The sequence below is a fragment of the Colias croceus genome, chromosome Z (genome assembly GCF_905220415.1).
Source record: "Colias croceus chromosome Z, ilColCroc2.1".
Lineage (NCBI taxonomy): Eukaryota > Metazoa > Arthropoda > Insecta > Lepidoptera > Pieridae > Colias > Colias croceus.
Genome location: NC_059568.1, coordinates 11,215,937 through 11,241,587, shown reverse-complemented (window position 1 = coordinate 11,241,587; position 25,651 = coordinate 11,215,937). Strand labels below are relative to the sequence as shown.

General features: G+C 31.8%; 3 protein-coding genes across 4 annotated transcripts; 2 read left to right on the top strand and 1 right to left on the bottom strand.

Moving 5' to 3' along the window:
* Positions 1-363: 363 nt before the first annotated feature.
* Positions 364-7,068, top strand: LOC123705087 (D-3-phosphoglycerate dehydrogenase). Its single transcript, XM_045653703.1, has 8 exons — positions 364-490; positions 985-1,125; positions 1,204-1,355; positions 2,256-2,475; positions 4,743-4,875; positions 5,482-5,597; positions 6,216-6,318; positions 6,793-7,068. Exons 2-8 carry the CDS (start codon positions 991-993, stop codon positions 6,915-6,917), a joined length of 984 nt encoding a protein of 327 aa, XP_045509659.1. The 5' UTR covers positions 364-490; positions 985-990; the 3' UTR covers positions 6,918-7,068.
* Positions 7,069-7,317: 249 nt separating this feature from the next.
* Positions 7,318-16,495, bottom strand: LOC123705088. 2 transcript variants are annotated; one of them, XM_045653705.1, is made up of 6 exons: positions 16,298-16,495; positions 11,823-11,976; positions 9,358-9,541; positions 8,692-8,778; positions 8,525-8,614; positions 7,318-7,700 (listed from the first exon to the last, which is right to left on the bottom strand). In XM_045653705.1, the coding sequence occupies exons 1-6, from the start codon at positions 16,312-16,314 to the stop codon at positions 7,600-7,602; spliced, it is 633 nt and encodes a 210-aa protein (XP_045509661.1). In that variant the 5' UTR covers positions 16,315-16,495; the 3' UTR covers positions 7,318-7,599. The 2 variants fall into 2 exon arrangements, with proteins under 2 accessions (XP_045509661.1, XP_045509660.1); XM_045653704.1 differs by having other exon boundaries at positions 8,525-8,617; positions 16,298-16,489.
* A 3,435-nt stretch (positions 16,496-19,930) lies between these two features.
* On the top strand, positions 19,931-25,407 carry LOC123705086 (prostatic acid phosphatase-like). The gene is made up of 8 exons (XM_045653702.1): positions 19,931-20,395; positions 21,489-21,582; positions 21,668-21,866; positions 22,005-22,160; positions 22,246-22,475; positions 23,307-23,479; positions 23,987-24,090; positions 24,710-25,407. The coding sequence occupies exons 1-8, from the start codon at positions 20,165-20,167 to the stop codon at positions 24,783-24,785; spliced, it is 1,263 nt and encodes a 420-aa protein (XP_045509658.1). The 5' UTR covers positions 19,931-20,164; the 3' UTR covers positions 24,786-25,407.
* The last annotated feature ends 244 nt before the right edge of the window (positions 25,408-25,651 follow it).

The following is a 25,651-nucleotide window of genomic DNA, read 5'->3' as shown; positions in this document are numbered from 1 at the left end:
ATAAACTAAATTTAGCCTCCCCTTAAGTAAAAGTTTAAGATTTATTCCTATGTTCATACTGTTTGAGCCAATTTTTTGAGTAACAAGATTACAAAATAGCGACGTAGACCTCCTAAAATAATAGCCTACTATCATAGAGGTTCTTATCTTCTATAGTTCTTTATTTAGGTACATCTTAGTTATATATAAAAATACTTATAATTGTTTGCCATCATATTCAAAAATTTCTGTTTATTTTCTGTTTGCTGCCATCACGCAGATGATAATAAGTATAACCTAATGACGCAACCTAGACGCAACAAACATCGATAGTACGAATTATAATGTCTGCCTTGTACCGTAATCGCGTTATCTCAATGTGCTAGCTATCGTATATTGATAAATATAAATAGGTATGTGGTTGGACTACTCCAACTCAACACGACTTGTGGACCTCAGTAGCAATCACACCACTGAACAGGACATACATCTTCATTTACCAGTTTAAAATGTAAGTTTAAATGCTCATTACTTAAGCCGGTAAAGTACCGTTTTAATTAATCGCATAATCACCGGCATAATTTATTTTATATTTGTTGACGAAACATTAATTTGCAAACAATGTGCTCTCTCATTACCATATTATGTTCAAATGTCCCGATTTAACCTTTAATTGGTACTTTAGGATTTTATTACCCAATTCAGTGGTATATTTATTGAATAGGAGTAAATTCCACATAATATTTATTATTATGTGATTTATTTTTTGTTACGCGTAAAACCGGTTATGATAATGTAGTACGTTTAGATGTGGTGTAACTCTGTACGAGACGGTTCTGAGGGATGGATTGTGGCTTTGAGCAATATTTTAGCACTGATTTATTTTTATACACCTTACACGCATCTAATACCTTTAGGTATTTAAAATGTTATTAAATATATTTCCTACATGCCATATGATATTACCTACAACAAAATTGGCCTCCACACATTTTTCTATTGCAGACAACAATGGGTCTCGACATTAAATCAGTGTTGATTGTTGACGGAGTTGGCGCTAATTGCGCGGAGATTCTCAAGTCCCACGGCATCGAAGTAGCATCAAAAGCTAAAATAACCAAAGAGGAACTCTTGAACGAAATCCCTGTAAGTTAGACACAAAAAATAATATGCATGAATTATATATTTTGTAACTAGGATTCCTCATACTCTCATTCTTTCTAGAAATATAATGCGCTGGTTGTAAGATCAGCCTCTCAAGTGACAAAGGAAGTATTAGACGCAGGATCTAAACTGCTGGTAGTTGGACGAGCTGGTGCAGGAGTAGACAATATTGACGTAAATGCCGCTGGTCAGAAACAAATCGGTGTTATTAAGTAAGTTAATAATATCATACTACGTGTACAAATGGTACCAATTTATAATCACCAATAGAATGAAATAGAAATGGTAAATATAAATAATTATGTGAAAATAAAATCTGAGCGTCTGGGTGTCAAGTAATCTTTTTGTATAATCGATAATGAATATTCATGAATTTTTAATCGTATAATCAATTTTATACACGTCGATACAATTGATATCAAATATTTCCTGTGCATTGGGTCAATAATTCATTTCTAAATTCTATCCATATCGAAAGTCAATGCTCTCTTATCTTTATCATTTGAAATTATGACATTGGTGAAGTTCAATATCTAAACGTCTACATTAAGTAAGTAATTGTTTGTTTAAATAGTTGATTTCAAAGTTAAATAAGTATATAAGAGCTACTACTTATTAAGTATTCTGTGATAAAAGTATGCTCAATAAAGTACCATGTCAAAAAAAATATTCATGCCTAAGGGTCTTTCTCAATTGAAAGATCACTGTTTTGGCGCTGTTCTATTGATACAATTCCTTCTGATGCATATCATGTGAATAAAGTCATTTTTGTCAGAAGATTTGTAATTACTTTGTAATTTGTGTACTATCGCAAGTGTCAATTGATACATTTGACTTTGAATTAATACCCCTATTTACCGCAATTGACGTTAATAAACACAGCAAAACTATAATGGCTAGAGCATATCTAAATGCGAAAGTTTGTAAATATGTATGGATGTTTGTTTAATATTTCACCCAAAACAGCTGATCGGATATGTATGCAATTTGGAGTGGAGATAGATTACAAGCCGGATTAGCTAGATTAACTGATTATGTTTTTTACTCGAGTACCAAAAAGATTTCCACGAGTTTTCAATTAACATATTGTCACACCCTGGTATTGATTCTAGTGCTCCAGGCGCGAATGCAATGAGTGCTTGCGAGCTTACCTGTGGGCTGATATTGAACCTGGCCAGGCACGTGGTCCCAGCAGCCTCAGCCTTGAAGGCCGGCCGTTGGGAACGCGCCCTGTACACAGGCACAGAAGTTAATGGAAAGGTGCTGGCTGTCCTTGGACTGGGAAGAGTTGGCCGCGAAGTCGCTATCCGTATGCGCGCTTTTGGAATGAAGGTAATTGTCAATTTTATTTGTGCATATGTAAAAAAGTTGTATCGAGAATAATTTTATAGAATTAAAATCATATTCTTTACTCTATCATAGTTCTAATGAAGCATTTATAAAATAGCTATCAAACTCTCTTTAAATAAATTCTAGTGGTAGAACTTTGGAATACTCGTAATATCACTTCGAAAATATAAGAAAAAGCGATGGAAATTCGAATCATATAACCCATGTATTAAATGGTTTAATAAAACATTAACCCGTATTGCTCTCGAAAATTAGGTACCAGGTACTTATGTAACTATTTAACGTCATAGTTTAAGGATAGCGAATTTATTTTCCTTGTTATTATAAGGCTCATGATGCGAATATGTTATTGTTTTCAATCAATGAAGAGCAAAGCGAACGAAGCTCATTATCCTGCTTTGCTAATTCGAATATGAATATAATAACCAATATTCTATAATATAATAACCAATATTCTATAATATAATAACCAATATTCTATAATATAATAACCAATATTCCAAATCCAAAATGAAATCTAACCGAAGCTAAGCGCAATAATGGCAATAATCAATCAGCGCGAATATCACATAAAAATATCACTACAAAAATTTCATTTTGGAAAGTTTATTAGGATCCATTTTTCACGAATTAATATTGCTTAGACCGTATTACGGTGTACACAGTATATAAAATATCCAAGGCAAGGTACCGCATGTGCTTGTAATTATTTTATTCAAACCTAGAGTAATAAATAATATAAAGTAGATTCTAGGAATCTACTTTATATTACAAGTAATTTTTAATACAATAAAAATTATAATCTTAGAGGTATTTTTATCGTTATCGTCACAACTAATAATAGAACATGTGACTTGAGATAAGAAATGTAAGATACTTTCCGAAATATGCTATTATCCAACTGTGCCAGAAGAAGAGTTATGTTTTTCGAATGTAAAAAAAACGTAAACACTATTTATGTGTTTGTTGGATGTCTAAATTTGAAGATGATTTAAACCTGGAGACTACATCCGTCTTAATGATGACTTGGTAGAGTAACAGCCAGCTAATACCTCTATCTAATCTATAAGGGTCTTCTCCAAATAAGATAAGGGTATCATTTAAGCTATCACCAATTTAATTAGTTTTGTGTTTCTTAAATAATAGGGTTTGTCCTCAAAATAGTAGATCTGTCACCAAAATGTAGTCACCAAACAATGCAAAATCAGTTCCACAATAAATCACCTAAAATCCTGAGATATAAGGTCTAGTACCAAATAAATGTTTTTGTATGTATTATAATAGGTGTGTCCTAATAAGTATTTAAGCAAACTAATTTAAAGAGATCACCAATAAATCATATTATGTTACTAAAAGTTAAAATAATCAATATCTATTCTTAAAAATAATAACCACTGAATAATCAGCTCTGGTTTAATAGCTGGCTTATGGTTAGCATAATTGTGGATAAAACACTTAATTAAAGTTAAAATAATCAATATTTATTGTAAAAAAACAATAATCACTGAATAATCAGCGCTGGTTTGGATTTCGAAGGGCGCCCCCTTTTTCTTTTCTGGCCGATAAGCACATTTTTTGCTTCTGGTGGGGGGTTGGCCAGCTTTAAGCGTATGGCTAATCCGATAATATGTTTGCACATGTCAATTTTTAAAGCGCGCCAATTTGTCTCCGCCCCTTTGATCATTTTTTCATTAAAATTATAAATTGATGTATTAAATTGATAACGAATACTATTAATTTATTATCTGAACGAAATAAAATGTTACTACTGTATTGGTGACAAAATATCAAATAAAAAGGAGTCGCAGTCAGGGATCGATAATCGATTTATTTGGTGACAGATCTACCATTCTGAGCACAGAGCTATTATTTAAGTAACAAAACTGTTATTATAAGAACGAAGTTTATATTCATGTAATGCAATATAATTTTATTGGTTATCGATCTCTTATTTTACTCATATTATATTAACATTAATTTGATAATTCATACCTGGGAACAATTTTTGTTTATCTGAGAACGGAAATATTTCGTGGTGATAGATCTATTTATTAGGTGATACAACTTGATGACAAATATAAATTTTGGTGATAGAAAATATAGTTCCCATAAGATAATTCTAGAATACGATACTCGAGTTGAATACTAGTTAGATATTTGCTTGCTAAGCGATGCTCGCACAGCATGCGTAGAACACTATAATTATTATAATACATTTAGAAAACTGTTAATTATTTCTTTTTTTTCAGGTTGTCGGCTTCGATCCCTTCGTATCTGCAGAGCAATGCAAGCAGTTTGATGTAACAAAAATGGAGCTAGATGAGATCTGGCCTTTGGCTGATTACATCACACTACACACGCCCCTCATTGAGTCCACACGCAGTAAGTCTTGTTATTGTTATTATGTCAACTGTTATCGGACAATTAATAATAGTGTGGACTGGAAATCAATTGCATCATTTATTATTACATTCAAGGGGATTTTATTGGGAGATTTAAACCTATAGCTTACATATAATACTAGTAAAGTATTAATTCATAGCCTTGCTTTTGATTTAACTTTTTATGATTTGTGAACCAAGACTGTACGCAATAATAATAAATTATAAGACAATGTCATTAAATGAACACTAATGTTGTGATGGAATTTTTTGGAAGAAAACATAATTTAGATAATTAATGACTCGAGTTGATAAAGTTATTTCAATTATTGTAATGGAATATAAATAGCGGCGTATTAAATGTTATCTGCAACTAGGATAACTGATAATGCTAATAGTATTTATTAACTAATCATTGAATTTTTTGGATTAAGGCATGATTTTTTGGTTTTATTGATTAGTCTCCAAATGGATCCAAGTTACAATCATAATTGTGCAATCGAAAAAAAATTAAAACTTCACATTTTTGCAACTTACCTACTAGTAATTGGCTACTAATTAAGGAACAGGTTTTTACACGTTTATTTAACAACCATATTTTTTTCAGATTTCATTAACGCAGATGTGTTGAAACGCTGCAAAAAAGGAGTCAAAATCATAAATGTTGGTCGAGGCGGTCTCATCAAGGAGAAAGATTTCCTCGACGCCCTTAATGCTGGACAGGTAGAATAACATTACAATACAAGTCATTCTATAACAGAAAATTCATTGCAAGTTTTGTTTAAGCTTCCCATATTGCAATAATAAACGCGTGAGCGTAGAACTGTCCTTGGTTTGATTCCGGTTGAAAACTAACATACACAGAATGCTCTACATACTTGTCTGTAAAGAAAAGCGATCAGTGAAATATAATATGTACGCTACTACTGCTCATAACCGCATGGGTACGTACGCAGCCTCGCGAATTAATTGCTGCGCGAGGCTGCTCTGTCTATGTGGACCAGCCTAATGAACTTCAGAACAAGGTTTACTTATCAATCTGTTATAATTCGCACAGTGCGTAATAATGGCAACCAAACTTTTAAAATCTAAAATTCAAAAGCATACCAACGTTGGCAGGGATTTTCCGCAAATAGCGGTAAAGTGGCCAACATTTGTTTCTTCACATGGTTTTCGTAAGAGTAAATCTTTGCGCTTTTTGTCTGTATACTTACTTAAGGCCTTAGGATACTCTAGTGCTAGTGCACGTAAAGTTCAAAGTTTTTGAATTGAATACATATTTATCATTCAATATTTTTTTACATTTAATAGACATTATAAGAACTTTACTTATTCCTTTAGGTTGGTGGCGCTGCTCTCGACGTGTTCGAACAAGAGCCTCCTACAGATCCCCTTACTTTAGAGATCATCCAGCACCCAGCTGTTATTGCGACACCACATTTAGGTTTGTATGACAATGTATTTGTATGACATTAACAATCACATGAATCATGTTAAAGTATAAAATAAACCTTATAGTATGAAAACAACTTACCATGCAGGAAGTTATAGAGAGTACTTATACGAGAAAGGTGATCAGCATCATATTTACGTTTTGCCTTTGTAAAATAAACATAAAAACAAATCATTTTGTAATAGTACCAATATTAATAATTAATATCAACCGTCGCGTCGCTTGTAAATGTGAATCCGTTCGTCAAATATGAATTTTCAAAAAAGGTCACCGATTTCGCATGGAAAAGTAACATATAAATATATCATTTGACCTCTACGTTCTATAATAATGTTGTCTACGTGCTGAAACGAGTTTATACATCCTGTTCTTTATTTGCGTCAGTGACAATTGGATTCTTTTTAGATGTTGACTGCATTTTTGTTTCATTCAATTGTATCGACTTAATGAAGTAATTATTTGCAGGAGCGTCTACAAAAGAGGCCCAAGTTCGAGTGGGACAAGAAATAGCAGAACAGCTGGTAAATTTAGTGAAACCTGGTACATACAACACACCACTCGCTGAGGTGACCCGTGTCTTACCGAAGTGAAGAGCTACGACATAATATAATTTCCAAGATATAAACATATCTTTATTTATATTACTTTACGTATAATTTACTACAAAGTATTTTAATATTTTTGTATCGACTGTGAGATTGTAATTTCTCATTAAGTTCTACATAAATGTATTGTCTTATAGATATGTCATTTTTAATTTTCCCCACCCCTAAATTAAATAATATATAGGTACGTTTTCAAAGTTATCTTTAAACGTAGTAATGAAAACGTAAGTAACGAAAAAATCTCTCAAATATATCATTATTTAATTAATACCTATTATGAGCTGTTTAAATAAAAGCGAAGTTTGTTTTTGTAAAGGTAAATTTTTATTTATATATTAGCTGAGGACTATATTATTTTTGAAGGTAAAAGTAATAATACAAAAGATATTTTAAATTATTTATTTAAAAACACTTAGAAATATAATTTACAATATAGTAGGTAAGTATATAAAATCTCTAATTCATTGGAACTTACTAAGTTCAGACCAGAGTATTCTGATGGCAGTGATGTGGATACAGGTAAAGTAGAAATAGTTTTAAGGAGAGGTATAAAGTTCTTTTACAGTCACGAATAGGAAAGAGGCATATTTTATACAATTATAACCTTATTGGGATAAAGGAAAGGACGAGAAAGGATAGGAACAAATGAGAAGTAAGGAGCAAGGAACTAGTTTCCACCACGTCTGAATTGCCTGCCGGTCCTGACCGTGGGGGCGGCGTCGTTTTGTTCATCAATTGGGTCTGCTTCTTGCACGGACCTTGATGACGCTGAAAGTATAAAATAGTTTTAGTATACCTACCAATTAAACATCATTTTATAGGAAACATTAAGATGTTAATTTCTTCAGATTGATCACTTAATGATAGGCATTTAGAAAAACAAACAAGTTACGACGGAAATAGGGGTAAACAAAATTTGGGGCAATAGAAACCACAAGCCGTTTATCATAAATCTAAACTACCTACTACGTACGTTAATCGTTGCTAAAATAGCTTTACGAAATCTATAATTATATTGCAAAATGACACGCAACACAGTAAAGTAGGTATGTTATTAAATAGTTTTTGGTAAGAGTATTATTTAAATAATTATAATAAGCAATTAAAAAAGTTTATGGTTAAACATTTTCGTAATAGTGCTTTATTGGTACAAGCCTACGTATTTGATGAGAATGCGTATGTAGGTAATGTTTCTACATGGGAATATACAGGTATATAGATAAAAATATTAGCTGTCCCGGCAAACGTTGTTCTGCCTTACTCTTATCAGATGTTGGATGTGATGCACAGAAAATTTCATTGAGAATCGGTACAGCCGTTTTGGAGGAGTACCGCGGTAACTAACATTGTGACACGGGAATTTTATATAATTATGTATTAGATGAACATTGTTATAGGTTCGTAAAATAAGAATCTGGGATAATAATAGATAAACATTGAAAAAATAGTAGGTAGGTAATAGAATCGAATGATGATAATATTTCCTGTGGTGACAATATCGTGCACCAAAATCGAATTACATATTATGATATCGAATTACGATTATGAATAAGATTGTTCAAAATATGAGATAGAAAAATCGTGTAACTTACGTCTGTTGAAACGACTTCTGCTCGGTTTCGATTGCCCGGGAGCGTCTTCAGATTTGGTTTCACGAGTAGCTGTATTAAAACGTTTTTTACCTGCTGAATAAAATATACAATTAATATTTGATATTATAATTATGTAAATTCATGTAATCAGTGTATAATATACTTACTGAAGTTAGCCTTTGAAGGCGCCTCTGTTTGAACATCAACAGATTGCGACTGTGACGCGGCAGGTACAGATGATTGTCCTAATTTAGCTAAAAGAAAAGCAAAACATTATTGGGTAACAAAAATCACTCAATTTTAACTTAATTACTAAAAAATCACTCAATTATAATTGAATAAATAAAAATCTATGCAAAATACAACTTGATAAGGTAAGGGTAAGCCGAGGTTTCATTATGTATTATTTTTTTCAGAAAAAAGCTATAATTAAGGATGGTGCTGCGGACTGCCATAAATCATATAAACTCGATTTATGTGCCTAATTATAAAATTTTGTAATTGTATTAATAAAATAGTTTTATTGCGGATAAACACATTAGGGTAATATTTTAACAAAAGAAGCGTAATGATTTTCCGTCTACCAAATATTTCAATTACATGCCAATATTAAAATTGTAGACTGACTTTCAGTGTGGTGAAGAAATTCGTAGGAAATAAGGTTACATATTAACCCACTTCCACACCGGCGAGGTCAGTCAGTATAAAAATATGTGTGTAAATCAGTAGAGGTCAGTACTTTTTTCTGTCGGCAACATATTCTACCAATATATTTATTATTCTATTTGTATTTGCAGGACAAAAGAAATCTTTAATCAATTGTAAATATTAACCTTCAGCAACTTGAGCTCGCCGCCTTTTAAGTGCTTCCAAGAGATCGGTGTTGCTGCGGAAAGGTCGCACTCCTCCGGCGACTAGCTTTTTGCCTTCAGTCGAGGAGGGAGCTGCTTCTGTTGAGGGCTCTTGGGCTTCAGCCTCTGCGGGGTAATCTCCTTCTTCTTCATAATCACCATCCTCCTGTAATATTAAAAAATTTATATCTCATTAAATTATTCATATTGTGCACTTATATTATTATAATGGAATTTAGTTTTATTAAATGGATATATGTACCTACATAGTAATTAAATGTTCCTATAATGATTTTCAAAATGTTCAATTGAAACTCTTTCAACTCATGATAAATGTCCGATATTGTACTTACTTAAGAAAAAAATAAATAAAGACTGCAAAAGACAAAGTAAGACTTGTTTTATTGTTATAACTTTTATTGTTATAATACTTTATATTGACGTCATAGCCAGGAGATTATATATAGAGTTGTACATTCCAAAGGCGGTCGCAATAATTCCACCAGAAACCAGTTCAATCAGTATGAATGTGTTATTGTCGTTCGCGTAGAAATGCCACCGAGGAACGGGAGTTGCAGAGGTCACTCGTGAAGGCAGCCCGACCATCGGGTGCGGGGCGGTCCGACTCGCCTTGGACTAAATGATTCGAGTGTGACATCTCGTGTGCTCGAAAGGGAAATAAATACCCATAAGACAATCATGTGGCAACGAGTGCATCAGAGCCGCACGGTGACGAATGCAGTTTTAACGATAATTTCAGTCTCGATAAATAATGTAATATATATGGAAACGGATACTGGGTTATATAGAAAAGCTGATAAACATTATATAATTAATTAAAGGTTAAAATTGCAGAAGATTTGAAACACTTCGGCTATTATTTAATTCCGGGGTGCTATTAGTTTGCTTTATTTAAGTAAAATATTATTATATAGAACCTATTTCGGATAAAACAAAGGAAAACGATAATTAATACTGATTCAAACCAACTGTGTACAAAATTTAAGATTACTCTCATATTTATTGCCTTTATATTATAAACATTTGAAACTACCAAAACTGAGTTCGAATGTCAAAAGTTAACATTATGTAAGCACTTTGGTATGGAATAAAAATATTGCAAAAATATCATCCTGAACTAACAATATTGACATTTTAGGACTCTTAATGTAAACGCAACTAAAAATACAACACAGACATCGTTACATAATAGAAGATATAATATTCTTGAGCAATATGGGAAGCGAGATAGAAGCAAGAAAATATATGCACATATACGATAAGATCTTACGTGTTCGTGAAATAATACTACCTACTCAAAGATCCTTGATTGTAGATAGAGGTTGGATACTGGTTTTTACCAACTACATAAGAATTATTAAATACCAAACAGGAAATCGGAGCGTGCATTTTCTAGAAAACTTTGTATATTTTTTTTATTACCTATAGGTATATTAATTAGGTAGAATAAAGTATTTAAATGGATAGGTCAGAGAATGCCAAACAAAAGACCATATAAAGACACAAATTACTGTTAATGTACAAAATATAGCTTTCCATCTATACTCTATAATAATATTATAAAGAGGAAAGGTTTGTATGTATGTATTGTATGTATGTATTGTTTTCACGCATAAACTACTGAACCGATTACAATGAAATTTAGCACACATATAGAGGGTAACTTGGAATAGGTTTTATCCCGGAAATCCCACGGGAATGGGAACCGCGATTTCCGCAGGCGGAAATATAGTCGTTTTATACTTTAACATCGTTTTATATTTTGTAAAAATATTTTATTAAGTCTTAAAAGCTTAACAGCTACTTAAAAATGCATATTAAAAAAATAAGAATCTTTGTTTATTCAAAAAACATTATAACGTCGCCGTAAATTAAATAATATTTTGAATTAATATTGCTTAAAAAAATAATTAACCTATGATGATAAATTACCTACCTGTTTGACTTTCCTTAAAAGGACATAGTTGTAAATAATGCGGAAAATGTAAATTATTTTAAATATCTATCCATAAATAATTAATTAATGAAGAATTAATAGTTATTTAAATATTATAAGTTTATTATGTAAATTCTTTTATTTATTTAAACAAATTGAAATATAGGTTATATAATTAAGGATATAACGGTATTTTTTATTGGAATTAATATTCTAGTTAAAATGCATTCAATTCATATCCTAGAGACTATGAGCCCTTCCTTTGTTTTGTTTAATTACAATATATATATATATAAGATTAATTATAAATGGTAATAATACTGCAAATTCAATTATTGAATGCTGCTTGGCACAGGTGATCTTTTTTTGTAGTTTTTCAAATTGCATGCAAGATGCATCTTATCCCCATGGACATTGTTAACGTAAAACTGTAAAGTCAATAAGACAAATCGTTTATTTTTAAAGGCCTTAAACTTTTCTAAACACCTACCTCTGCAGGGGCGGCTGTGGTGGTAGTCGTTGTAGGCTTGCCTTTTCCCACCAAACCTCGTTTCAAAAGGCCCCGATTTGGAATTGCCCTGGGCTCTGAGTCATCTTGCGGCCGCGCTGACGCTTGCCACGCTATACACGCTAGAAGAATGAATCTGTAAGTAAAACAAATTTCATCGTTCAAACAAAATTATCATAATTTATAACATTTCTACGAAGACGACCCACTTTGGCCCATGCAATGACTGCAAGCTGAAAGTTATGTAAATAGAACCTTATTGCGTATTCAGGACACATCATCGATGATTTATGTTAATTTGGAAAAAATACATTAACTGTATCGACTGTCTCTTTTGGACTTTAACGTTCTAGGTAAAACTTATTTACCGTTTCTAAATAATACCTACTGTTTACTACAAAAAAACGCATCTTTATTAAGTATGTACCTATTTCGCTTAAGTTAATATATTATTTTAACTGTGACATGTCATCAGAATGTATTACGAGTATATTATTATAATGTGGTAAATGTCAGGGATCATTAAAATATGCCTAAATAGCACGTGCTAGAGTATGGTTTGATCAATTTGCGAATCAAGTTTTTGCACAATGTCCTTGTACGTTCAACCTTTATGGATTGTCGAAGTAATACGAGGATTTACGTAGAGACGGTAAGTATTACAAAATCTTTTAAGGTGTATGTTCGGATCGAAAATATATATTTCTATAAACGCTTAGATAATTGATAATTAACTTAATGTAATAAAAATGCCATAAAATTATATTCCTGTTAGGAAATAATTAATTTTATTAAATATATTTATTATTAATTATATTTATATATTAATTATTAATTATTATTTTTAATTTAATTTTATTTTATTATGTTTTGTTATCAATTGTACGAGGCATGTTAGTCTCAAAATATGAATAAATAATTAAACCGAATCTCGGTGAATGTCGGTTAGTAAATGGTCTTGATAATGTCATACGTGGTCATACTTCGTTTCATTTGGACATAGACGCAAGTGCGTGAGAGAACTGTCGATGGCTACTAAAGGTTAACACGTTATTTATAGAGAGTTAAGTAACAGGTCCCCTCTCAGGGTCAGGTCAGGTTGATAGCTAGCTAGGCAAGTTCCGCATTCGCTTCCGATCAAATCACGACAATCTCCCTTAGCTTTCTCTATTTTATGTAATACATCACAATATCCAATGACATGCACACATAAATAACAGCAATCTAGCCATAGCTAAACCTGGTCACGAACGCGAACTCGTGCCTTTATTAGTAAAATATCAATAAAACTGCATTCTTGACATTTTATCGTTTCTGTGACTATCGACGTCGATTTATTAGGTGATAAAACAATAGTACCTACTTCAGTATACATCGGGAGTCGAAAACTATCGAATTGGTGCTTCGCGTCACGTCGGAAAAAGTAAAACTTTCTATGTTTGTGTTATTTAGTAAAACGTGCGTGCATGTATCGAATATAATATGGTCTGAGTCCAACCGCATCAAGGACATTCGTTCCAAAACCAGAAGTGGTAAGAATTGGGGTGACCTCGCCATGCAATGCGGCAGCCGCTAGCACTAGAGGTAGACCCCTCCGCCTGACGGGTGACGCACCTACATCAGGAAGCACTGCACACTCGAGATGACTGAGAGGTTGTAATTTGTATCATGTATCTTAAATCGATTTAATTTACCTCAATATATTATGCATTTTACGTTGTACATACTACGATTGCACGCCTAAAGCTTGCAAAACGTTACGAATCGAAACAAGCATATTGTGAAGCTTATTGCGCGTGAATCTTCCCACAGTACAATAATTGATCTTGGGTAAGTAGTGAATGCTATGGGAACAATGAAAAATAACTAGGTTATGGGCATGCACGCAAATTGTTTATATCTTCAGTGACGCAATGCACTTAGTTGATGCAAAAGATACTGAAGTATACAATTGTAAGTCACTCTTAGTTATAGACAAATGCCAATCGTCTAGTTGTGTAATAGTATATTATTACCAAATGTCTTTATGTTTGCCGTCATGTTGAGTAAGTGCTAGGTATTTTTGAGCGCATCTTCATGTAGACACGCCTCCGGCTATCAATGTGTGCGCTTGCATTGCATGCGATTGCATATATTCGCACATAATGTTATCATGCACATAATACTTTCAGACAGCTCATTTTCTATATTTTACATAAAATATTTGAAACACGTTGAAATATAATAAAAACGAGTGAATTATAGTTTATAACTGCATTCCTAAACTACTCGAGATAATAATAATCTCAACGACTGAGTCCTCGAAAATAACGAGAAGTAGCTGTAACAGAATTTTAATACATTATCTTTTATTAATTGAGGCCAACTACTGGAAGTTGTTGCATTCATTATTTTGCAGTTGTTAAACGAATGGGTACACAGCAATACAACTATCAAGTTTGCTTTTGTTGTAATTGTATTTCCATTGGTTTATTACAATAATGGTTCAATTTAAAATGAATTGATAGGTTCGGAAATACTTTTCAATTTTAAATACGTTATGTTCTTAGTTTCAAAGGCGACTATAGGTATTAATGTATTGTATATGTGTATTATCGTATGTGATGAATACTCATGATGTGTTTATGGGCGAGCCCACCTTTTGCTTGTTCTGACATAAAAAAACGCCCAATAAGTCTTGATTGAATAAAATTATACATAGGTACCTATATATCGAAAAGAAATCGGAAAGCACTATAATCGCAATGATATTTCGCACAAGTTATCTCCATATAACAAGAAGCTCAAGCACGCTCAAGTATATAATGTAACTCATTATTACATAAACAATTGATTTTAATCGGAATTTCTATCAATTTATAGTTTCTGAAAAATAACTTTCTGAATAAAGTAGATGACCTTCATTTTTAAATTAAATCTATTCCATCTTCATTGTAAGTCATTGGATTTGTACTTTCGATAAATTACGTCTTTAACTGTTTACATAATCCTTATGTACAGCGTACAGCTAGATTCACCGCTTCGACAAATGACAAATTGAAAGGCAAAGTTGAAAATAGACGTTTAATAACTTGTTGGTATTTATCTTCATTGGTCAGTTTCGAGATACCAGGTACTAACGCCTTCAAAGACTAATGAAACAAAATGAATTATTTGATATGAGAAAATAATCTATACATATTAGCAAAGTTGAAAAGGCGTCGTGACGTGTCGTGACTATGTTTGTATGAAACTGAAGAGCTGTATATGGACAAGCAGTACTCAGTTCCTTAATGTACTGTGCCAATACCTTATCTGCATGTGTAACTATTCATCCTACATAAAATCAAAGTTGCTTAATCGTAGGTCGCGGGCTTAGCTTTCAACGTGGGATCGAGTCATTCAACCGGTTCTCGGTTTCGCTAAATAAATTTGAAAATTAATTGCTTTGTGTGTGTTACACTAGGTCAAATCGGGCTCCGTAATAAGGTTTATAAGTCACGAATTATGAAATAGATATGAATGTTCTCATTTTGTAGACCCACAACAATATTGATTGCTATTTTTTCCCATAGGTACTTCATACATTGTTATGAATTTATTCAATATAGGTACACCGTACATTGTAATTATTTGAATGAATTCTGTTACGTGCAAGTTGGTTTTCTTATTAGGTTTTTATTGTTGTGTAAATGAATTGCATTTCCACAAAGGACATTTGTTATCTAGTTATTAAAAATTTAAATATAATTTTGCGCCGTAGGTACATCAATATTTAATTAGGTACAATTGAGATTTCGCAACTATGAAATGTTTTTTTTTTTGTTAAATATTGTTGAATGAGAAATATCTACTTAGTTATTGAATTAATATATAAAACATAATATCTCTTTTATGTTCATTCATAAAAAATTATATAAAAAAGCTCCAAGCTTATTCATTGGTTTCGTAGATTGTTTACTTGCGTTCATTATTATTAGAATTGCACGGTTCTTTGTTTTTTTTTCTATGTCGAAAACGTAATTAAATTTTCTTAATTGATGTAGGTATGATTCAAATGGATGACCGAAAAATTTGTTTTCAATAAACTTTAATACATAGGTACCTATAGAGATTAGGAGGTAGCTTTGGGTGATATGTAAGAGATACATTGTTAGAAAGTGCTTAAAATTATTTTAATTTCATGGGTTACACTAAGTGTTAATAGTGTAATAGTAACATTCTTCACACACAAAAATAATAAAAAAGTTATTTATGAAGTTTTAGGTGTTAACGCTTAGCAATTGAACTCGTAATTTTAAGTCAGGTCTATGTCTATATATTTCTACCTATGCCTTTATCTACCTGACTGTGAATGTTTCATTATAATATTATGACATCGCAAATGCAATCGCACAGCGGGATCTTACAATTCCGCTTTATAGTACGTACTTAGATACTACAAAATAAGTAATACTACGAAATAAGTGTCTACTTACAGGGGGAGACTCCTCATGTTTGGTGAGTGGTGTTTTGTGAATGTTGTAAGAAGCACTAGTGTTGTTCCTTTCTCTGCAGAGCGTAGTTGTGCAGGTCCACAGCGTACGGAGGCCACGCTTGATCTGCCGTTCCAAGACCGACACCTCCGATACTCTCTGACTTTCGGTGTTGCAGTGGCCGCCCGCCACCCCAACACCACTAGCCTGATTTATATTCGGAGAAGCATGCGCGTCTGTACACATGCCAAACATTCCACACATGAATGTCTATGCATTTGTTAAACTTTGAATACGGCAAATCCTGTTGTGACGTACGTCACGGTTGCCGTGTAAGTCACGGCAACCGTGACTATTACACGGTAGTGATGAGTAAGAATCATTAGACGCAGCGGTAACTAGACCGAATAGTAGCCACCACCACTTGTACGCGGTTACAAAAAGCCACATCACGTGTCTTAAATTTTTATACGTGTGTATTGGAGAACAAAATTATGTTAGCTAAATACTACTTCCGCTCCTTGATTATGCTGACGCCTAGTGTACCACTGATTTTAGTGAAGAGCATTTAAATACACTTGAGCATCTCCAAAATTACGTCTTTTTTTTAAGGTCTTCGTAATCCACGTATCCCAGTTTCGCAATAAACTCAAGTGGCTATTATTATCCATCCTCTTTGATCCCAATTCCTCCCATTAAAAAAAAAACAATTTAAGTTCCTAGATTCAGGTGTCTATAGTCTCCGTTCCGTTGATAATCTTCTGTTTAGTTTTCCTTCTCAACACACTAGTTTCCTTGATAAATCCTTTATCATAACCGCTATCAGACTTTGGAATTCTTTGCCTATTGCAGCTAGACTGATCTTTGAAAAGTTCCTTTAAAACTCTTTTAAATAAATATTTCTCTAATTTAGCTTTTCCTTCAAAATAAATATGTATGTATTATATTCTCTTTTATTTTTCATATAATATGTATTTTATTTATTCTCTATTAACTTTACTTTCAATGCCACCCGTGTACCTAATATATCATTAATTCATTATCCTTTACCTTGGGCTGTGGGCAGCCTGGAAGAGATCGCTGATGAGCGATATGGTTGCCTTATGTGCTATGCATGTTTTCCATTTCTTTTAATATATTGTATTATGTATTGTAATTTGTAATGGTATCTACATAAAATTGTTAAATCTATACTAATATTATAAAGCTGAAGAGTTTGTTTGTTTGTATGTTTGTTTGTTTTAACGCGCTAATCTCGGGAACTACTGGTCCGATTTGAAAAATTCTTTCGGTGTTAGATAGCCCTTTTATCGAGGAAGGCTAGGCTATATATCATCACGCTAAGACCAACAGGAGCGGAGCAATGCGGGTGAAACCGCGGGGAACAGCCAGTAAATAATAAATAAACATAATTAAGATTTAATTTCATGCACTTAATTATAATTAATCAAGCATATAATGATTTAACATAGATGAGTCAATTCCTGCGTTAACACAATCTCGACGATCGACAAGCTCTGTAAAAAAGCTTAATTTATTGAAATCACCATAGCGAATAAGTACCTATTACATACAAGAGGCAAATTGTTAACTTCGGTATTTGTGATTATACTCTGTGTGTGTGACTTGTTATGCAATAATTTCTCGTAAAAAAACATGCGACATACGAGTCGGCTGCATCATAATATAAAACAGGTAGGTAGGTAGTTATATTGTATTTTTATACAAAATATAACAGGACGGAGCAGAATGAATAAAAAAAACAGCAGAAGAGTGACCGCAAGACGTTTACTTTCTTTAATGTCAAAGGTGACAACATTTATTCGTGCTTTTAAAGTGCCGTTACCAGCCGGATCTAGACATGTAGGTAATAAACATTTCGTTAGAATGCTCATGACGAAGGCAAATAATAACTTCTGCTTATGTCATACTAATAATACAATATTTGACTGGAAATGACCTAATTACTGAATTTTTTCCTCAGAAGGTAATAATAATAGGTACATATCTTACTATTGCTTTTACTTTACTATGTGGAGGGCCTTTAGTTTACATGTTTTTTTTTTATAATTTAATGTTGCGTTTATTAAACAAAAATAAAAAAGAATATACCTTTGGATTTTTAACGTGATATTTTGTTCATTGTGCATTGTGATCTGCTACGTTTCGAACACAGACATATTATTGTATGTCTGTGGTTTCGAACATTTTACAGCGAGCATGATCACGGGGAGACCAAAATGATACAACAATGTAAAGGGTAACTACCTACCTACGTCATGAAGGTCGAGCAAACTATTATGATTTGTGAACTACCTTCACCGTTTTCAGTACAGTTTGAAATTGTTAGTAACAATAATTTTAGATGTTTTTAATTTCTCCGCTCAAATGTTCCAAAAAATATTCTCTAGCAAGGATAATATGTGAATGGTCGAATCGAATGTAGTGTTTCTTGTCTAGTAGGTAACTCTGTCATTGCCGTGCCATTTTACATGTCGCAGACCTACAGACTTTATTGAGACGGTCTTTGTTTGATAATAAGTTTACCGTATGTGTTCGGTGTTGCCTCAGTCCGCTACCTAAGCTTCTTTATATTTGGCCAATTTTTGTGAGGGAGACCACAAACCTGCTTTTTGTAATGGAATATTAAGTACCTAGGTACCTACTCTTTATGGGTTCGAAAAATGAAAAAAAGAAAAACTTTAGCGATGTCAAGGGACATCCGGATGGAACGAAGTATTAAGTTAGAGAGACAGACAGAGAACTACGTGCACGTCGCATTGGCTACAACTCTAGCAAAAAGTGTCGTGACAACTTTTCGTAAGAATTTTTTCCGTCAAGCCCCCTTGAACTTCGTTCCAAAATGAAATTACTTGAAGATGCTGCGAGAGCGCTTAAAACTTGTCGCGAAGTACCTATTTTTGTGGTCGATAGAATCACAGAGGGGTAAACTGTCCGAAATAATTACCTATCAAGGGATAGAATGACGGCGGATTGACCAGGAATGTGGTGAGATTTACCATTAGCTGCTAAATTCGTTAAAAAATTCTTGTATTCCAATTCATTTATCAAAAAAAAATATTCTCTTAGTAAATCGCTTTTCCATATTATAAGTAGCTTTATTTAAAAAAAATATCTTAAACCTACCTAGATGTCAATAATAGGTACGATGAGGAGCACTAATGGAGTCAGATAGTAATAATAGAATTGCTTAAATATTTATGTATTCCTGAATCAGTAGCAACGCTTACGAGTAATTACGAATAGTATGTAATATGTTGATTTAATTTATGGCGCCTCAGAACATTGCTCTAGCAATCATGTATAAATGCGAAACATCTCAAAACAGATAAAAAAAGCGAACCAAGTTTATATTTCTAGTGCTACTTCATAGTGATAAATTCACTTCCCTCCAGAACAGGTCTTTTTTCCAGATCAGACTTTAACTATTTAACAAAAAAACACAATAAGAAAACTGATGAAAATGTAAAATTATCACAAGAATATATCATTGCCATTTACTAAATAAAATATGTAATCGATATTGAAAACTGGCATCTTTAAGTGAACTGTCAGTTGTCAGTTGTCACCTCAGGTTGTCACTCTATCGAGTTGACTCAGCTGTTGAGACTTGATAGACTTGAGTAGATGATTTGTCATTTGTTCTCTAAAGTTTTGTCATCAGTGTGGTCATCAGCTGAAATTATAAATACTGCATTTGAATTTTTTTTACTTTCATAAAATCTTCCTTCGAAAGACTATCATTAGTTATTAACTGTTGCTTTATTATCTCGCTTCTAATGGAGACTTATCAGATTATATAAATTATAGTCACTACTTAGTTAAAATAATAACAGTACTTTCGTTAAAATGATCAAAATATTAGCGTTGTTTACCGTTTTTCTTGTGTCTTCTTTTGGCGACAATACGCTGCAGTATGCTGCAATTATATTTAGACATGGTGATAGGACGCCTGTTGATACTTACCCAACAGATCCCTGGCGTAATCAATCTTTTTGGCCTGTAAAATTCGGAGAACTAACTAATATTGGTAAAAAACAACATTATGCATTAGGAAAATGGCTCCGACACCGTTATGCGGTAAGTTTCATTTTAAATTCATAGCCTGGTGAATAAAACAATGTAAAAACATTTTAATTTACTATTACTTTAATACATAGTTTAAAAAATGAGGACATAATATAGTTAGCTGGTTCTTGTATATTTAACAGAATAAGTTATCGAATAAAACAACAGTAATAGTTTGTAAATATTATGAGAATGTTATAAAAAAATACTTAGATAACATGAGATTATTAATCTTAACATAATTATTATTACTATTGGCATTAAATAAAACTAACTACCTCATTATAATGTGATTAATGGTTCAGGTGATGAACAAAGAAATAAATTTACAATTTAATTTGTTACATGTTGTTTGTTTGTTTGACTATCATGGTATTTTTTAAACCTTTGTTTATCATAGGATTTCTCTTTGAGAAAACTCAAAATCAGTGTAATCATAAAACATTAACTGTTTGCTAATACTTTAGTACATCTGAAAAAACTCAAACATTTATTTATTCAATTAGACTTTTTCGAGAAGCACTTTTGAAACGCTAATACATATTTTTAACATTTACCACCGATTCGGAAAGCAGTATCTATGGAGAAAAACCAGCAAGAAACTCCATAGTTGCTCTTTTAAATCATTTCAGTATTACAATTTAATTTTACAAAATATGTAACTGTATATTATCATAATATGCCAAAGAACTGTCCTGTGGTTTTTACGCGACAACCCTCCATGGGTTTGTCTTCCATATATTCCTTAATGCTGTAATAGGCTCTGAATTAATATGTTTTTAATATAATTTTTAAATTTAGCAAAACTCTTTAATAAATGGACTTGTTCTATAATATATTCATTTAAATTAAAGGATTTATTCCATAGTTTTAATTTACATCTGTAAGACTAATGACCATTAGATAGTCCACCAACATTATGGCTGTAGCATCTAAATGTTAGGTGTCAAATGTTGTAATACTGCTAATGGCATTTGCAATAAAATATTTTTCTTTAGTAGTTTGAGGTTTTTATTTTTTTCAGAATTGTGTAGTCTTTAATCTGAATAGGCTTAAGTATATCTTAACTAAGTATATTTCTCTAAAATGAAATTGATTTTTCCAGAATTTAATATCTGAGGATTTTGATCCGACTGAGGTGTATGTAAGATCCACAGATGTTGATCGTACTCTGATGTCTGCCCAAGCAAATCTGGCTGGTAAGAGAATATTTCGGTCATTTAAAACATTGATTAAATATGGCAAAATTTTATTGAAAATTCATATACAGTTGCTTGATTGCAGGTCTTTACCCACCTACAAATAAATCAACGTGGAATGATAACTTGATGTGGCAGCCGATACCTGTACACACAACACCAGAACATGAAGATGAATTATTGGCAATGAAAAGACACTGTGATCCTTATATCAAGGAAAAAAATAAATACTACAATTCTAAAGCATTTAAAGATCGGCTGAGCAAATATCAAAGCCTTATGGAGTGAGTTATTTTCATATATTTGGATATAATATCTATTTGCATGTATTTCAATTAACGTAATACACAAACAAACACATGTTGCTGGGATAGACTTCAAAATTAATATCATAGTACATTATAAATTATTATATTTTTTAGCTACCTAACCGCATACACGGGAAGGAAAGTAAAAACCTATGAAGATATCTCATCCATTTACAGTGTGTTAAAAATAGAAAGTTTGTACAACTTTACATTGCCAAAATGGACTAAAACTGTTTACCCTCATAAATTGAGGGAACCAGCTTGTTATGGGTAATATGCATTTTCTTAAGTGATAAGACATAGTATAGTGAGTCATATTCTTGATTAAAACTAATGCCAATACATATTATTATAGGTTTTCGATAGCTACTGGTACATCCTTAATGGCGCGTCTTATGATTGGGCCGTTACTACAACAAATTATGAAAAATATGCAAGCCGCTATTGCCAATGCGCCCAATCATTTAAAATTCTCCATATACAGTGGCCATGATTTTACAATTGGCAATGTTTTGAATGGTCTTGGTGTATTTGATGGAAACTGCCCGGAATATACTTCAACCATATTTTTTGAACTTGTTCAGGGTGAGTTTCGTTTTATTGTGTACCTAATAATATATACTTCATTTGTATTTTGTAACTTAGTTGGTACCGACTTGGGTAAAGTCTTGTAATGAAATTTAATTAATATAAGAAAATTCTAGCAATGCTTTTCGATAATAGTAGCATAGTGAATAGTCAGTTAAAATATATACATGATATTGACCTGATATTTGTTTTGATGAGTAGGTAACCAATATATTGGATTGTATAAACATAAGCTATTGGAATTATAAAAAAAAATAAGGTAGTGAACAAATTCTTAAATTAATACTTATTTAATTCTATTCAGTAATTTAAAGGCAGAAAGAAGTCTATGTTGTTGCAGTATTTGAAAAATATTTTATAAATTTTCTGAATTTCTATAGCTTACTAGCGGTCCGCCCCGGCTTCGCCCGTGGTAGATGTTTCGCAATAAAAGGTAGCCTATGTTCTGTCACAGGGTCTAAAGATTGTCTGTGCCAAATTTCATCAAAATTGGTTGAGAGGTTTAAGCGGGAAAGCGTAACAGACAGACAGACAGAGTTACTTTCGCATTTATAATATCAGTAGGGAATAGTAGGGATGAGATAGACGGAGGACATTTAACGCTGTTGTATAAAATTCAAATGTATATTACTATCCATTATACACATAACTATAGTCAGCACCTGAATCTATCTACACTTTCTATAATAATATTTTTTTTTTCCAAATCATGTCACATACATACATTTTTAATGTTATCTCACTGTATTTATATGATATTGCTTGTTTTGTATTGACACTCAAAACATTGGTAATAATTATGTACACATTTTGTGTTGTTTTTTACAGATAACTCATCTATGGAACACTTTATTCGTGTTTCATATAGAAACAGTAGTGAAATTGTAGAACCAATAATATTAAATCTCCCGCATTGTGACAAACTATGTCCAGTTAAAAGATTTAAGAAATTGTATGAAAACATACTTACTGTTAATTGGGAGAAGGAATGTAATGTACAGGTAATTAAATATTCTTAAAATACAAAACATATATTTAGTTATAGTTAATCAAAAGAAATACGGACATTATAATCAAGATGTGCGATTGAAAGAAACCTCTGCAATAAAAGTATCTAATATTATGAAGAATTTTAAAATTATTCTTATTTTTTCAGAAAATTAGATTTTATATAATGACACATGATAAAGAAGCTGAACTCTATACTAAACAAAGAAACAACCTATACAAATATAAAAAATGAACAAAAAATATTTGAATGTGTCAGGTTATTGCAATGTTATAATAATTAGTTAATTACCTATAGTTAATCAATATTCAAATCTGTTATAATTCTAGTAAATCAATATTCAAATCTGTTATAATTCTAGTAAATCAATATTAAAATATGTTATAATTCTAGTAAATCAATATTCAAATCTGTTATAATTCTAGTAAATCAATATTCAAAGTTATACTATAAAGAAAAACATGCAACAAAAATATAACTTTTTTAAATTATTTTGCAGTATCCTGGCCTCCTGACAATTTCAATCATCCCTCTGGTCTTTGTGAACTGCATTCAATTAATTGCAATTATGATCTACTTTCAATTTAACAACATCTTGCCTTGGTAAGTGCATTATCTATACATATAATAAATCTGTAGAAGGGTCAATTCTGCACATTGAAAATATTGAAAAAATAAATCGCATGGGGTGTTACTGGATCGATACCAAGCCCAAATATGTGATTAAAAAAATTTTTGTCTGTCTGTCTGTATGTTCAGGCATCACGTGAAAACTAACGGTTCGATTTCGATGAAACTTGGTATAATTATACCTCATTATCCTGGGCATAAAATAGGATACTTTTTATCCCGGAAAAATACGTAGAAAAAAAATAAATCTTAATTTTTCTTTAATTTTCCGTGCGGACGGAGTCACGGGCGGAAGCTAGTTGATCATATAAATAAAGCCAATATCTTTCATTAATAATATTAGTGTTCCACATGTGAATGCTAATATGTTGAAAAAGCGTAATACTATGTCATGACGATCCCAAAGTGCTTCTAGAAGGAGTCTTATTGAATAAATAAATATTTTTAGTTGAAATTGTTATATGGTGAAATATTTCAAGATATTTTTTCTTACAAAAAAAGACTATATACAAGATAGACAACAGATCAAATAAGTGGCATGAAGTGGTATTATATTTGTATGTACTAATTTGTTATTTTGTCCTCTTTACAGGGTAGGATTTTGGTACAGAAGAATGCCAGTTCAACAGGCCAGCGAAGAAATACAAGAAAAACAAATCATCATATAAAATGATTTACATTGAGCTAGTAGTCTATTTTCTGTCCATTTTTTGTTAAATGAACTAAAGATCTCTTAATTTATTGTCGTAAATACTAAATAGTATAAGATTTTTTTATTTTAACATATCCTAGAAATTGATTTCATGAAATGATTTGGATTTTAAAAAATAATAAGTTTGCTCAATTTTTTGAAAGGATATATGTATATCTATAAGGATATCTATATCACCTTAAAGAGGTGGGGCAGAAAAACCGATGAGGCTTGTAATTTAATAATAATAATATTGATGTTTTCTATAATAATTAAGCAACAGAGGCTCACTCATTAGTAACATGACTTAGGGCTGATTTTAGAAACCTTGATTAAAACTTATTCTAAAGAATATCCTATTAAACTGACATTTTAAAAATTTGTTCTATTTGCCTTTCTTTTGATATTTTACAGGCAACATTTTAATATCATCATACAATATTTTAATGGATAGATAAGTTTTAACCGAGGATTGTAAAACTGGCCTTAAATGTAGACAACAATAAATGATTCTTAAGACATTTATACATCTTTTTTAAATGTGATTTGTATTTTAATACATATAAATATTTCTATAATTAAATAAAGAAATAAAAATTTATAATTCTTTTATTGACCCAATTGTTATATGATTTGTGATGTTCATGAAGATATAATTTATTAAATACAAATTAGTATTGATAGAAAATCAGGTGAAGTTAGTGCTTAGTAAGTATAGAATTTGCTTTGGCACTTAAAGGTACATTAAACCTATATTGTTTTCAATTATTCATAAATACATGATAATGAAAATATGTTTTATTTATATGTTTATGTAGTTAGCTGAGTATTTTGTGAGTCGAG